At 43.8% G+C, this 16,877-nt stretch overlaps 1 protein-coding gene across 17 annotated transcripts in view; it reads right to left on the minus strand.

Moving 5' to 3' along the window:
- Positions 1–1,059: 1,059 nt before the first annotated feature.
- Mmaa (metabolism of cobalamin associated A) overlaps positions 1,060–16,877 on the minus strand; it is a 31,083-nt gene continuing 15,265 nt past the window's right edge. For 15 of the 17 annotated variants that reach the window (XM_031340410.1, XM_031340415.1, XM_031340413.1 and 12 more), the window contains 5 exons: positions 13,332–13,454; positions 10,809–10,979; positions 6,851–6,936; positions 5,093–5,242; positions 3,874–4,183 (listed from right to left, as the gene is read on the minus strand). In XM_031340410.1, the coding sequence (XP_031196270.1) occupies positions 3,893–4,183; positions 5,093–5,242; positions 6,851–6,936; positions 10,809–10,979; positions 13,332–13,454 (821 nt within the window). In that variant the 3' untranslated portion in view covers positions 3,874–3,892. Of the gene's footprint in view, positions 4,184–5,092; positions 5,243–6,850; positions 6,937–10,808; positions 10,980–13,331; positions 13,455–16,877 lie in introns of all 17 variants that reach the window. The other 2 variants (XM_031340419.1, XM_031340416.1) reach the window with 2 other exon arrangements.

Here is a 16,877-nt window from a genome sequence, read left to right on the forward strand (position 1 = left end):
ATGACAGGCAAATAAATCAACCAAAATTTTATTGAGCTTCATGGGAAAGTAACTACCATTCAGGGTTCACTCCAAGTAGGATTTGAAAAAAGACTTTAAGTTAGTAATTGGCTAATGAGGAAATAAAATAGAAATTAAAATAGCTTAGAAACTTCCTAGTTGTTCAACAAGGAAGATTTCAACTTGTCCACCATTTTCTGTCTTATCAAAGGGATAACTCTTTATTACTTGTGTTATTTAGTGAGTGTTCATGTTGTTCATAATTCTGGTACTATCCTGAATTATGTAAGCACCTACACAGAGAAACCCTCTCTCAAAAAAAATAAAAATAAAAAATTAAAGACAGGCATGCAGGCTTGAGGCCAGGCCAGGGTATAGAGAACTTCTCTCTAAAAACAAAAATAATTTAATTCTAACAGGAATTTCAGAAATGGATCTCCTCTCCTTCTTCTCTCCTTGGAATCCACAACTTAAATGTGGTATATTTTGATCTTTTTCCATGGTTTTTGAATATTCTATTCTGCCTTATCGTCCCCCTGCTTCTGCTTCCCAAGTTTGAGGATTAAAGGTAGGGACCACTATGCCCAGATTTTCCCCATTTACTTTATTGTTTTAAAAAAATGTATGTCTGTGTGTTTTGCCTGCATATATGCATATGTACTATGTGCATGCCAGGTGTCTGAATAAGTCAGAATAAAGCATTGGACCCCAACTTACAGATGTTTATAAACCACCACACAGGGGCTGGGAGCTGAACTAAGTCCTCTGCAAGAACACCAATTGTTCTTAACCTCTGAGACATCTCTCCTGCCATGATAGTTATATTTTTAACTCATGCAACTACCCTGTAAGATTCTTTTCTAGAAAGAACTATCCTTTTAAGATGGAAGAAGACTGTACTCATTTGATCCGGAAGTTTCCTAAGAGGTAACTACTATTCGTTCTCCAATATTAGTATCCAGGTACTTCATGTACAGCTCTGGTTGATGGCACAGTATTACTGTTGATAGTTACTGTGAGAGTTGCTGGAAGTGTAGTGGTCAGAGCACACGTGACTGGTCAAACAGCTGGCTTTCTTTATTATTCAGTTCCAGATCCAACCCAAGGGATGGTAGCATTCACATTTAGTTTGAACGTCAGCAAAGTCCTCTGAAAATGCCCTCAAGTACATGGCCAGAGATGTCTCTAGGTGATTAGAAAGTCATCAAATTGACAATTAGTATAAACATCACAGAATCATCATTTTCATTTAACCATGGGAAAACTGAGCAACTAGCAGATTATGTAGTCTGGTCCACCTGAAAGGAAATGAAGGTCTGTAGTGGGGAAGAGCCACAATAAATGTCTATGTGTAATATTTCAATCACTGCCTGCCCATTATTGGTATCAACCATGTCAGTTCTCACTGAATTCTCTGAGCGATGTCTAAAGTAGTTAGTTACCATACTTTTACAGAGAAGAGAATTAGTAAACATGGAGAACTAATTTTACATCAATACATAGCAAGTCAAAACTGCTGCATTTGACCAGGTCAGATGCCCAGTAGAACCACTGTAGAACACCTGTTGGAGACAAAGAGGAAGGTAAGGATTATTGAGCTTAGCAAAATGAAGCAGATTTAAGGGAAAAAAGACCTACAACTACTACTCTATCATAGTAAACCAAAGAAATACAGATGAAAAATCCTTTAGAGATTGGTCTCTCCCAGCCTGGGCGTGGCACAAGAGCCACAGGAGGGGGCGGGGCTTATCTCATAGTTTTATAACTACATATATATTTCAAAGGATATGGAGATCAAACAGAGGATCACCTTGCTAAATTTAGTGCTGACAGAAGCCACCCGCCCCTTCTAGCTTTCTTTACAAGGCAATGGCACCCCATCACTACCGACACCACCACACATGGCAGGTTTGTTATTCCCTGCAGTAGCTTATTTAAGGGAAATTATGAGATGCCCACTCTGGACATTTCTAAGCATCCAATTTTCATCTGATAGGTTTTAATGCTAGTCCTTTCTCAAGTCAAGAAGCTCTCCTGGATCACCTCCCTGAGCCTCTTATAACCTACGTATATTAATATAGGTATGCCAATCCCACAGATCTTACATAAATATCAATGAGTGCTTGTTAGCTCTCAAGAAATTGATTTTAGGTAGGAACCAGTAGTGTTGGAAAAGAGTAATGCTGACACATTGTGTAAAATATCCTAAAGAGTCCAGAATATAGTATGTGTAAAATTGCTGAAAGGGTGTTTTATTTGGGAGAAATTTTATAGCTAGAAATAATTTTACCCAAATGTACATAGTTGTAACTACCATCAAATAGTTTAAGTCATTCAAAGAATTAAGCAGAGCCAGGGTTTTAGAGGCAATCATAAAATATCATCAGAACATGATGGTAGTAGTAAGACCATGGAGAAATTTAAATTATAAATAAGGTTTATGTAGCTTTAGGGATCCACAACTTTAGCATAAAATAGCAAGCAATATTTCCTATATGCCTCCATGATAATGAAATCATTTTCCTGAATAATTTAATTCTTACCAACCCCATTTTGCCAGGTAGGAAACTGAAGACTATTCGTTAGATTACATGCTCAGGTTTAGAGTAGCTGGTCAGGTCTGGCTTAAACACAAAGCCTAACCTGAGAGCCCAGCCTCTTAGTACCTGTGGTGTGCTTCCTCTATAGGACCTGACTTGTTCTTTAACATCAAAAAATGTACATCTAGCAGCTGGGGACACAGCTCAGTTTGGACGATGCTTGCTCTGCAAGCCTAAGGGTCCAAGTTTAGGACTCTTAGGACCTCAGGACTCACACCAAAGCTGGGTAGCATGCTTTGTACCCATAATCCACCACTGTAATGCTGTAGGGCCAGAGAGGGCAGGACCCTGGGGCTAGCTGAATTGCTGAGTTTCAGATTCAAAGACATTTTCTTTTAAAAAGAAAGGTGGAAAAGCCAGGCACAGTGGTGCACACCTTTAATCCCAGCACTGAGGAGGCAGAGTCAGATGGATCTCTGAATTCAAGATCGGCCTGCTTTACAGCATGAGTTCAAGGCCAGTTAAGGTTACATAGTTAGGCGCTCTCAAAAAAAAAAAAGTGGACAGTAATAGAACACACACAAACATACCCAATGATGACTTGTTGCCAACACATACAAGTGCACAAAGTGTGTGTTTACACACACACATAAAAGTAGGTCTAATGTGAAGTAAATTGGCCAAGGAAAGGCAAGTAGAAACAGACATTCAGAATGTTCAAACTGAATGGCCCTGAACTGTCCTAATTCTACCTGAGTCTCTAAGGAACTCGGGTCCCACATCTGTAGCTGACCTTCCCTCTCCACTGCCATGGAGAGGATGCCCTCTAAGTCCAGCCAAGTCATGTTTAAAAATTGGGCTCACATCACTCCAGGTGTTTTGTTACAAGTATACATGGCCACTTCAGAAATTCTTAGAATAGTCTGGTACACTAACTGCCAATCACAGCTTTCAATTCTAAGAAACCTGGTGTGTGTTGTTCTGGCCTCAAACAAGTTTTCAGAAATGTGGTCATTCTGGCTTGTATTTTCTCTGGCAATTCAGAGAACTGATGTAACCATTTCAAAATGTAAGGTCTTCTTTCTCCTCTTGAGCTTCTTCCACTTTTGAGTCTTGAGAAGAAACTACTTAGCAGGCCACCATGTCAGGGCATAAGGAAAGGATACAGTGGAACCAGTCCCACATAGCAGGGTCTCTTAGCGGCTGAGAGTCTAACCACACCACCCACAGCTTCAAGGCTACAAGTAGTTCCCAGCAGGGCATGACACAGGCGTAATGGTATAGACACACAGGTGATATTTTGGATATTCAGCACTCAGGGAAACTCTACAAAGTGATTGCACAGGATAAATTTATTCGTGTCTGCTTTTAAAAGCTTTCAGCAATAAGTCTGCTGCTCGTCCTGGGGAGAGGGCTCCACTGAGAACCTCTCTCTCCATCAGGGGAATCTGTTCTCGGATGCTGGGATGCATCTTGAAGTGTTCTAAGACGTTTTCCTGAATGAGATTCCACATCCAGACTTTGTGCTGTGTCTGTCTCTTGGCGGCTAGCTCCCCACTGGCCAGCATTCGGTGCTGAAACTCTCTCATTGTGTCCCACATCTCAGTGATGCCCTCTCCACTTCTGGCAGAAATGCGAATTACCTATCGGGAAGGCAGAACCAGAACTGTTATATCACAGGATGTCTGTGATTTGCCAATGAATCCCTAGCATTTATAGAAATAAGACAAAAGACCAAAATGGGATGTTGCTGCTCTGTCAGAGCCACACACTGGCATACACTTGCCATACCATGGTGTGCACCTTGGATTACTAATAGGCTGGCAGAAATAAGACACCAACTTAGGGTCCAATTCTTTAGCTCAGAAATTTATTTTAACTTAGGATGTCTTGGACAGACAGATGAACGAGGACTGCCAGAGAACTTTTGAGCCTCATGAGATGAGCAGAGGCAATGGGAGGGAGAGTTCCCTGGGGCCTAGGGGCCAGAGATGAAGCCAAGCTGAGGATGAGCTCCCTTCCTTGTCTTATCAGGGCAAGGCTGAGCAAGTGCCCAGCACCTCCACGGACACAGGCGCCAGCGGAGAAGCCAGCAGTAGTAAAGCGCTCACTGCTCTCACAATGCAGAGAAGCTGCCCGCGTCAGTGTGAGTGCACTGCTTCCCACAGTACTCTGCTTCATTTTCTTAACTTACTGAAAATAACACGACTGAAGGTCCCACATCCCAAGCCTTTGCTCTGTCCCCAAATCCTAGCATACTCAAACCATTACTATCCTACAATCTTAAGAACAGTTCCTTTAGGATGAACCCCCTTTTACTTCCAGATGGTGTTGAACAGGCTCAGCGGTCACCTCATTCTAGTTTTTGACATCCTGTGGTTGAAAGATTCTATTTAAAATCAGTGCTACAAATCTGGCTTTGCCATAGTTTTTCAAAGCGCAGTCTTCACATTCAAGCGAAGCTGAGTCTATGTCCAGCCTGAGACCTACATCCTCTCTCCTAAGGTGCACAGTCCACTCAGTGAAGAACACGGAAAGGAACACAAGCCAACCTTTGGCCTCCAGACTTCTGAGCGCCTACGGAGCAACTTGAGTGCACTCACGTACTCTGCTTGGATCCTGCGGGCTGGCACAACCAAGTCTCCATCAGATTTAGTTATAACGACCAAATCTGCCATTTCAATTATACCCCTTTTGATGCCCTAAAGAGAAGAGAAGAAGCACGTTTATCAGAAACATCCCATTAGCTCCCAACTACCCTGAGAACAGGACAACAGCAGATGCCATGACTTCAGTCACTCTACTGTCATTTCTTCTGTGTCTTCCTGAGTTCATGTGCCAGGACAAGAATTACCTAAACAGACCAGCTCTTGGAAATATGGGAGTCATCTATAAAATCCCTTTCAAATTTAGAGACTACTTGGTAAGATCTATCCAGATGCTGAGTAGACAGATGTTCAAGATAAAACATGATGGTGGGCAGGAGGCAGCTCACAGCATCTTATGGAGACAAGAGCCAGTGGCCCAGCTCACCACAGGGACCATGTGAGGGCGAATGGTAGGTTAGAAGCTAGTCACCTAGCCCTAGCACAAGGAACGGGAAACAACTTATCAGTAGACTACCAAGTAAGTAAGGCAAGTTGAAAGAGTAAAAAAGGTGACAAAGAACTAATGAACAAAGCATGGCTCCAGTTGAGCTAAGGGGACACACAAGAGTGTGGGGGGCTCTCACTGACTGGTTCATGATGTTCCCAAAAAATGGTAAGTCTCAGTAAAGAGTAACTCAGGTTCTATGCACTTCACAACATAAGTCCCACAACAGACCATTAAACAGCATGACAGTTCCTCTCTCTTGAGACAACCCCTCCCACTCCAGAGTCCTTTTTCCTCGATAAAATCAACTTTCACTTGCTCACCCCTCAACCAGTCCTTATTCTTCACTAACATGAGACAACTCCATAGTCATTGGCTTTGAGTCACTCTGGTGACTGTTGATTATCTAACACCTTAGTCCCCTGGGGTTAAGCCCACCAGAGCCAAGAAAGGCTCTATCACTTGAAAAAAAAAAAAGAATCAAAAACTCTTTCATATGATCATGGGTGTGTCTGCCTCTCTCCTACCCAGAGTCCCTAGCTCTTTGCACAGTGTGTGAGTGTGTTTAAGTAACACACACACACACACACACACACACACACACACACACTCACCTCCTGTGTCTTTTCTTCATTGAGCTAGAGTTTATCATAAACCTACGATTGTAGAATTTTCCTGAATTTTCTAATGAATATTCCCATGAATTATTACACTGAGAGGAAGTGGTACCCTTCAGCTTTGTAGCCTGGCGGAACCCATGGCCTGGAAACCCAGCTGGTGTCTGAAGTGAAGGAAGGACACTGGAAGACTTGGCTGGCTAGTGATAGGATGACAGAGGAGGAGAGTGCTATACTGTTCTACAGTATGTATGCTGCCCAACGCTATCTACCACATGAATTACTTCTGAGTCAAGCACTGTACAACCAGCCATGACACTGTGGTCTCTTTGGACCACAGCCCTCCATTTACTCCAGTCACTTCAGTGCTGTAGAGGGAAAGTTTAAGTTGTTTGAGTAGCTCAGAATCACATCTTTTATTACTGTTAGTTGAGAAAAGCAAACCACATGTACAGAGAAACTACCTGTGGCCTCGTGTACTTTAGCCAATGGAAATGATGTTGCTCAAACATTACCTTCAGCTTAATTTACAATAATATTACACTGCACATTTGTTCTTTCAGAGATAATTATGGGAGGACCAAAGCACCAAAATTGTACCTGCAGTTCATCTCCTCCTGCTGGTGGCAGCAATAAAACAAACATATCAACCATGTCAGCCACAGCAAACTCCGACTGCCCCACACCTGCAAATTTAAATCACAACTTTACTTTTTTTCAAATTTACTAGCTCGTTTACATTCTGTTTCACTTAATTCCTCATCTTCATGGTCAAATATAAACCCTTTTAAAGCCCTGTTGCTATAACTCAGCACCCAAGACTTGATAAAGAAAAAAAAGCTCATTTGCTCAGGGATCTGCAGAGTGGGAAACACAAGTACATCTATGCAGACAGCATCATATGGGAAGACAGGGCAAGCATGCTGATGGAGGTGTCTCTTCTGCTTTCACAAATGCCATTACAGAAACCTCATGGTCACCACCTTATCTAATCCTAATTACTCCCGAAAGGCCCCACCTCCAAATGCTATTAGCACGAATTTGGATTAAGTTGCCATGCACCCTCCTGCTTCTCACCAGGCCAATGTTTTGGATGGAGACCCTCCAGATTTCCATTCTCTCCTACTCTTAAAGCTTTCTCTTGGCAATTGATCAGGAAGTGGCTTGAACACGGACTCTAGACTAAAACCATGTCTACCACTATGTTCATCTCTTTATGCCTTTTCACCTTTATCCCACTCTGCAAACCCCAGTTCTTTCCTCTTTAAACATTCTTAGAGAGACTTCTTAATTGCAGACAAGTACCACTGTAGGGTCTCATAAAAGCTATCCCCCAGGGAGCCAGAGAGAGCTCAGTGGTCAAGAGCACTTGCTGCTTTTGCAGAGCCAGCTCTGTTCTTACATCACCAATTAGTGGTTCACAACTCTAGTTCCAAAGGATTCAACATCCTCTTCTGGTCTCTGCGGGCAACAGGAACACACAAACACACATGCAGGCAAAACTTACACACACATACACACACACACACACACACACACACACACACACACACACACACAGAGGAGAAAGAGAGAGAGATCTAAGTGTCTTCAATTTGTTTCATGCACTTAACACACATACTTATACACATACACACACGCACACACACACAGAGAGTGAGAGAGAGATCTAAGTGTCTTCAGTTTCTGTCATGTACTGTCACCATGGCACCCACATCACAGAGGAGACAAAGGAAGCACTCTCTCCATGGATGAACAGATGCCAGCCCAGCCTCTGGCAGGCCACCCACTTGCAGTTTCCTGGGAGCAGTTGTGCTGAAGAGGACTCTCCCTTCCATCCATTTTCATGACGCCTCATTCAGCCATCACTAAACTTCTTACTTTCTCTATATGGTCGATTTTCTGGAAAACCTTACTGGATGCTCAAAGTCTGTTTTGATCTGCATCCCCAGCTCAAACGCTCACCCGGAAACTTTCTATTTGTTACAGATACTTCTGGTGCCTGCTTGTATCCTTTCCTTTCCTCACCCTAGAGTGTCAGTGTAGCAAGTCAAGCTGACATTTTGAGGTGTCATGTCAGGCAGCTGAGTGGAATGATAGTAAAGGTGGGCAGAGGGGGGTCACAGGCAAGACCACTGAGGAAGGCAACGTCAGCTAGGCATGCTTCTTCTGCATCCCACTTTATGCTTCCTATTCCCTCTCCTTCCTTCTGTCTGCAACCCAGTAGGACAAAGTTTTATCAGCCACCTTCTAAACCTGAGCAACTTTGAGGTAGACTATGTGTGAAGGATGGAGAGACATGCCAGAGGCATCCCACAGACTGAGGTGTAGAACTCCATTTGTTCTCAAGCACCTGTCCCAGGTCGTCTTCACTTTCAAGACGGTAACCCCTCTTATCTGAGTCACTTCCATCATGAGTCTCTAGGACAAGCAGCAAGACACAACTTTGAAATAACAAGTTTGGCTTCTATACTGCCCTCTCCTCTGACTCTCCTCCATTCATTCTTAAATGGTGGACTTTCTAAGGCTGTTAGACCTGTCTTCAGATCCGTTGTGGAAACTTGAGCCCTCAGTGTGACTGTAGATGGAAAGGGGCTCTGCGGAATTACATGAGGTCATGAGGATGGAGTGCTAACCAAAGGGCTAACCTAATGCCCTTGCAGGGAGAGAGGGCACCAGGGTGCCTGAGAGTGTGAGGGCACAGCAAGAAGGAAGCCATCGTGGGGGAAGGAGTTGCAGAGATTAACTATGGAGCAGAGACTGAAGGAAGGACAATCCAGCCTGATATAGCTGTCTCCAGAGAGGCTCTGACAGTACCTGACTAACACAGATGTAGAGGCTCACAGGCATCCATTGAACTGAGTACAGGGTCCCCAGTGAAGGAGCTAGAGAAAGGACCAATGGAGCTGAGGGGTTTGCAGCCCCTTAGGAGGAACAACAATATGAACTAACTAGTACCCTCAGAGCTCCCAGGGTCTCAACCACCAACCAAGGACTGCACATGGAGGGGTCTGATTGTTCTGGCAGCATGTGTATAGTAGAGGATTGCAAGTTTGATCATCAATGGGAGGAGGGGACCTCGGCCCTGTGAAGGTTCTGTGCCCCAGTGTAGGGGAATGCCAGGGCCAATAAGTGGGAGAGGGTGGGGTGGCAGGCATGGAGAGAGGGGAGGCAACAGGGGTTTGTTTTTGTTGTTTTTGTTTGTTTCTTTGTTTTTTGGAGGGGAAACTGGGAAAGGAGAAATTTACATGTAAATAAAGAAAATATCTAAAAAAAAAAAAAGAAGGAAGCCATCTGCAAACAAGAGAGGAGAGCTCAAAAAAGCAACCCTGCTGCTGCTGGACCCTCAGCTTCCAGAGCTGTAAGGAGGCACATGGATGTGGTCTAAGCTGCTCAGCCCCTATTTATGACAATAATCCTAGTGAACCAATATGGCTACTTTCCATTTTTATCCCCCACTTTCCTTCATTTAATGTAAATCAAATTTATAACTTAATGCAGAAATATGAGCCATGCTGATAACTGTTAGGTTTATATTTATTGCCCATTCTCCTAAAACAATGTCACTTGGACACCTAAGAAGCACATCACAGTAATGTGTTGATAGCTGAACTCTCCTACCCGCCCGCCATCTTCCACAGAGTTCTCTACAGCTCTGTAGAGCTTCCTTCTTCATCTTCATAAGTCTTCATTCTTCATAAGTCCTGCCAACTTACTGCTAACGCTTTTGAATTCATCTCCTCTCTGGTCCTCTGCCCCCCACTTCCTTTCTTCGACTGGCACAATAGTTTAACTGCCTTCCATCTCCAATCTAACTGTTCTACAATCATTCTTCATTCTGCTGCGGGGTTCCCTCCAAATGCATATGTGGCTTCCCTTGTTCTAGCTTCCCACTCCTTTCAGAGAAAATGAAAACTCTTTGGCAGGGCACATAAGGAAAACCTGCTCCTGGCCACTGTTCCAAGTGTCTCTTTGCCTGCAATGCTGTCTGTAGCCTGAGCAAGCTGCACTTCTCTGAGGGAGTCATGTTTTCTCACTGTGTCTGCACAAAGCTGCTTTATCCCCTAGCATTAAATCCCACCCTCCCTCCTCCAGGAAGTCATCACGGATTCCCCCAAACACTGGTTTGGGTTCTGTCATATACATTCATCACAAAGTAAACCAAAAGGTCATGTCTCCACAAGAGCGTGAAGTGCTGGTTTTCATTTGATGTTCTCACTGCACATAAGTGTGCTACAGAGGAAACAGTACCATAATCCCATGCATACTGTGGTACTGGGATTTACTTCCCAAGGTCCTTCTAGTGTTTACTGTCGTCTGGCATAGAATACGTCAGCTTAGATACCGGCTGTGCAGACACAGGGCTCACTCTCACCGTCTTTACAGCAGGCGCTTGTGGGTGGGGAACACAGCCCATGTACTCACATTGTCTGTGGGGCAATACCTTGTATCTAATTATAGTTCATATCTGCTGAATGAACTAAATGAAATTAGTCATCTTTAAATAGCACTCATTATGAAAGTACACTATTCTTATGAAATAGAGTGTTACACTCACCGACAGTTTCAATAAGAATGATGTCATAGCCCCCTCCTTCACACAATACGATGGCTTCATTTGTGGTCCTTGTCACCCCTCCTAGAGTCCCACTGGTAGGAGATGGCCTGATGTATGCATTCATATCTCTTGACAGCTCAATCATCCGGGTTTTATCACCTAAGAGGGACCCTAAAACACATAGTTACATTTTACAATCATGGAAGAGCTGTAAGGGCTAATTACCAATCAGCAAATTACAAGACGACATGATTTACAGTATTTCTTCCCAAGCCCGAGGTAAACGTCACATTACTGAGTTCTCTTCTAGCTCACTCTCTATACCTCAACTTCCTTATTTTTTTTCACATAAAACCTTTCCTAAAGTATTTTTCTGTAGAAATCATCCCCTGCAGAAGTGCACAATCAGCTGTATCTATGTATTACCCTATGGATGCCAGCACACTTAACACAACATGAGCAACTTATTCTCCCACAGAACTATTCTTGCCAGTGAACTCAAAATGTTAGCTGTAGTTCCCACAGTAGTCTTGATGCTATATCACAGGAAGGCTTATGGCTCTAAAGCACAAGTGCAGATGAATAAATGAATAGATAAATTAAGGTTTATATAGACTGGGAATACACATTTATAACATCCTATTTAGCTACATCTATTTTTCTCTTGAATTACTTTTTTAAAACCCTAAGAATAGGACCCTTCACAGTTTGAAAAGGTTAAGAACCACAACTTAGTCAGTAAAGTGCTTGTCTTGCAAGCACAAGCAAATGAATTTGATCCCAGTATTCACTAAGAAAACCAGGCCTGGTGGCATATGCTTGTAATCCTAGCACTGAAAGGCAAAGATATGGATTTCTAGAGCTCACTACCAGCCTCCAGAGCCTTGGTGGGTTCCAAGAGAGTGAGAGAGTCTGTCTCAAAACAAGATGGGCAGCACCCTTGGGTGACACTGAGGCCGAGCTTTGACCTTCACTCAGATGACTCCCTTACACACATGCATGCACACACATACACATAGAAAAGAAAGGTTAGGAGACACTTAGTTATGTGCTATGAAGCTTTAATCACAGGATATAACATCAGGTATGATATTAATTACGATTTCAAGCTACTGTTTTATTTTTCTATGGAAAATACTCTAGACCATGAAGGTGGGAGGAACCAGTACAAAAATTAGAATCATTTATGAAAACCTTTCATTAATTTTCATGTAGCAATTCCTTTGGTTGGCTGATTGGTTTGGTTTTTCAAGACAGGGTTTCTCTGTGTAGTCTGGCTACCCTGGAACTTGCTCTGTAGACCAGGCTGGCCTCAAACTCAGAAATCTGCCTGCTTCTGCCTGCTGACTGCTGTGACTAGAGGCATGTGCCAGGTTCATTTAGCAAAGTTCTTATTTAGCAAAGTTACAGTAAGTAACCTAGACAACAAATTGACAAGGATTAATCTTGGAACTAGAGTATAATTTCATTTACTGTTAAACTTTCTATTATAGTGAACCAAACCCTTTGACTGTTCTGAGCCGTATTCCTCAGTAAAGGGTAATTAAGAACTATTATCTACTTCTCTCCTGACCTAAGGTCTTTCAAGTATGATTACTTTCTGAAGAACACCGCAGCATACAAACCACAAACACTTTCAGTAAATACCAAGCATTTACCCCTCAGAGTATACACTGTAGTGTGACTGCTTATGTTGCCTGTTTCCCTCATACAACATAAACTTGGCAAGGCCAAGAGCACTGTGTCGTATTCACCCATAGGATATAGTCCCCTTTGCTGGTACCTCACCTACACAAGAAACGCCAATGCCAGTTCAGTGAATAGCTGTAATCCGAGCAGCTTAACTCATGGAGAGAGAAGGGGGAAATAATTCCTGAGTAGTTACAGGAAAGACTTTGTATGTTTTCTTTAAATGGTCCTTAGGGAGCTAAGTTTACATTCATTTTATCTCTGATGAGCTGCAAATTAAGTGTTGAGTGAATATATAACCTCACACCAGCAAGTAAGTGCTAAGCATGTGCAGTGGCCCGTGTGCTTGCTCTGTACTGTACTTGCTTGAGTACTATAGTACAGGGCCCTTCAGGAGCTTTGTTTCACTGGACATATAACAGACAGATGACAGGATATGAACACTTGTACTTTTCCCTCAAGATTAACTGAAGAGATGTTACACCATAAAGATAATAACAGAGAAGCAGAGACCACTGGAGAAACAAAGTCTGCAAATAGTGCCTGGTCTTAGGCCTGGTCTTAGGCATGATGCCCTTTGATCAGCCTCATTTGCTGGCCCCTCTCACCCTGCCTGGGTATCCACTGAGCTACCACAAGCTGACCTCCACTGTGGAGTGAAGCACTTCCTAACCAAGTCTCAGAGTTTCTACATCACTCTGCAGAACAGAAATGGCACCTTTCATGAGACCAAACTCAGCTGACAGTTAGAGGCCACCCAACTACCAATTCTCACTAACCTGTATCAGAGCCCCCACCAGCTGTCCAGTTAAAAACCAAGCCAGCCATACTCACCACCACTGGTGCAAGAAGATGGATCCACAGCTAGCACAGATAATCTGTGCCCTTGCTCAGTCAGCATCTTCCCAAAACATTCTATGAAGGTTGATTTTCCTGCACCAGGGGGCCCGGACAATCCTATAGTAGAAAGCGGTGTGTGTTAGAGCTCACATGAAAGGGCATCCTGGCATTCAGGAGCCAAGGAATACTACAAAGTCACACCACACAACAAACCTCACACAAGAGATTTATTAGGAGGGAAAACCACAGTAGAGCGGCTTCCTCTTTCGAGCAAGGAACAAAGAACTGAGCAGGAGACAGGGTTCCTTTGGGGTGAGGCTCTCCAGGGTGGCCTGGGATGGAAGGGGTTATATGGTCTGATCTTGGGGCAAGCTCAGGGATTCGGTAGCCTGATCTTGGGTTCTTTTTTTTCCTCCCTGTAAGGTAGGGCCTGGACAATGCCCTGCTTCAAATGGGCTGGAAATGGCTGTTTGGAAGTCTTTGGGGTGGGGCCTAGCTGCTGTGCCTTGAGGGACTTACAGGTCTTCCATAAATAAAAATCAGCACCATGAGTAGTTTTATCTAGTCTAAATGACATATTTTAACATGCCTTAAAATGTAAGGGAAAAATCTTATCTTTATCTAATTTCTGAGTAGCAATGAGATAGAGGAAAAATTTCGAGTTTTGTACAATCATAAAGTTCACTTTCACCAATCAGAAGACATGGTTTGCCCTTTTCCTGTAATGCAGATCTTTGGGAACACACGTTATTGCTTGTGTTGCAAGGTGCAGAATTTCTACATCTGCCCTCCTCTCATCATGGTGGGTAATTATTCCACCCACCCTCTTCTGCTTCTGCACTGGAAAAAACAATCCATTACTCTAGAAATTGCCAGTGATTGAAAAAGTAATTTTCCATACAAATATTTTTCTTCTTAATCATAACTTTAAGAAAATATCTAATAAAAGGAAACCTGGTTAAAAAAAAAAAACAACCCTACTTGTGTTCAAAATGGCAGAGAAGCACCCATTAGAGAGTCAGTCAATCACAGCAGGTAAGGGGCAAGCCCTGGGCTCTCAGTCTATCGCATCCTTGTGAGATCCTCACAAATCCAAGATTTGTGGTCTGTCCTATGCTGCTCACCTCCTCTGGTACCTCAGCGTTCCCTCAGGACAGCAGCTACTGCAATAGTATGGGTCTTTGCAGGTTGTTTTAAGAATTAGATGAGCTTATGTTTAGTACAGTGTGTCACGTACACTGTAGGGCATTGAATAAAGGACATTAAACACAGGCATTTAACAATCTTCAAGGGTGTACGTAGTGTATGGAAGGCTTAGGTCCTTACTACTCCTGGCAGGTCTCCATCTCAAGCACCTTTATAGATGCTGAATAAATCTGGGTTACTTTTATTTATGATGATGATAAAATATCTGAAGACTTGAGTTAATCTGTGCTAAGATCAGGGTAGACTATCCAGAAAGCCCTGAGAAGATATGTGTGAGCTGCTAAGCAAACATATCCCTCGAACTCTTGTCTCTTCAAGGGTTCTCTAAAGCTGAGTATAACGGAGACTTGTCATGCTGGGTTTTTTCTCCAAGGAGAAAACTACTAAGACCCAGTGTAGTACTCTCAAAATGAGAGTCTCTTCTTTTGGGTAGAGGAAGGGCTGTGAAATGTATGGACAACTACAGAGATTGGTTGGAGAGCTATTTGTGATAATCATCTTTAAAGCATTCATATCTAATCCTAGGAGGTTTGATTCTCTGGTTTACCAATACACTATGATACAAAGTCTAGTACAATATCAATATTTGTATGCATCTACTCATTGCCCACAAGTTCCCGCACTATCCCACAATCTCAAGCTCTTTTTTAGAAGAGTTGGTTCAAAGCATGTCATGGGACACTGTCCACACAAAATGCCCTGCTTAACTCCTGCTGCTCAAAAATATATCTAAATTATTCAATACTACATGGTTTCAAAAGTATAACAAGCTTACTCACAATCTCAGGACAAAGTAAAATAATCCAAAAAGTCAAATGAACATTTAAATACAGACAGGAAACAATCTGTCTCCTTTAAGACCATGGTATGGAAATGGCTGGGCTGAGAGCCACCCCTAGAAGCTTAATACAAAGTACCTCTTCCCCCCTCCCCTGGCAATGAGCAGAGGTGCCATGAGGTGGTGGTGTGCTTACATCAGTCAGGGGCAGAGCACATGGCAGGCCTCTGGTCATCCTAGCTTGATGCCTAGCTTGGTGGCCCAAGCTGCCTTATGCCTAGGACTCATAAAAACCAACAAATCAAATTCACATGCCACCTACAGACCTGCCCTCCAGTGCATGGCACAAGAGAGGCAATGAACACCAGCTTGCCAACAACCAGGCATGAGGATAGAAGATGTCACCCAGGAGTCCACCAGCCACATGGCCAGTCTGTAGCGGGAGCCACCACAATATGCAAGTATGTAGTGGTCAGATGGGAGAGAAAGAGAAGTGGAGCAGCTTGAACATTTTATGAAGGAGATGGAACTGGAGACTCAAGGGTGGAGAGGGTTAGCCTGTTAACCTGGGGCCATGGTGAGGTCCTAGCCCCAGCTGCCATGTCTGAGTCCATGCCTATGCAGTAGCAGGGATCATCCATAGTGCATACTACCACTACAGAACATGAGGATGTCCCTGGTTGGGGCGGCAGCCAGGGGATCACATGGATGTCCAGGGAATGTAACTGGCCCTGCCCTCATTGACTAGGGTGCTCTCAAGAGCTGGCCCCATTTCTCACCTGAGGCAGCACAGTGGAGCTGGCCCTGGAAGAGGGAGTGAGTGTTGGAAGAGATGACGCTGCCCTCATCTGCTTGGTGGCACTGGTGCAGAGTGATGTCGCCATGCCACTTCTAGCAATCAGGAAAACTGCCCACTGGGTCAAGAGCTCAAGAGAGCAGGTTCCTCACTGTGCCTAGGCAACAAAGTGCATCTGGCCCTGATGGTGAAGACACAGGTGAGCCAATCTGTCACAGGTTACAGCACGTGGAGACTTGACTGGGTAGCACAGTGAGGCTGGCTGAGGCAGCATGGGTATGGGTGAGCTGGCCCCAGGGACATGAGAGCAAGAGAGCTGACTGCCTCCAGCCGAAGGTGGCCTTGGGTGGCCTAGCTGGAGCAGTGCTGGAGAACTTGCCCAGGTGATGCAGATAAAGGAGAGCCATTATGCTGACCAGCTCAGACACCACCTAGGCCCAGATAAAGGGCTCTGAGTTGGTCTACCCCAAAATCTCTATCATTTGTGAACAGTTGGGAGACATGAAAAGGCCAGTCCTGCTAATCTAAAGTGGCCGGATTTTCATGACACAGGGCATCAACAAAATACCTGGGAGGAGTCCAAATGAGTGTCACAGAAGGCAGAGATCTCGAACCAGACCATGGCAAGGAACACTTGCAAGTGAAGATGTGTGGACAGAGGGATATACTGTGGGACACTGTGACACACTACAGCTACCATGATGAGATGTTTCCTATGCTGTGCGGGTTTTGTTGTTGTAGTACTTGTTTGTTTGTGTGT

This window comes from Mastomys coucha, unplaced genomic scaffold, assembly GCF_008632895.1.
Source record: "Mastomys coucha isolate ucsf_1 unplaced genomic scaffold, UCSF_Mcou_1 pScaffold22, whole genome shotgun sequence".
Classification (NCBI taxonomy): Eukaryota; Metazoa; Chordata; class Mammalia; order Rodentia; family Muridae; genus Mastomys; species Mastomys coucha.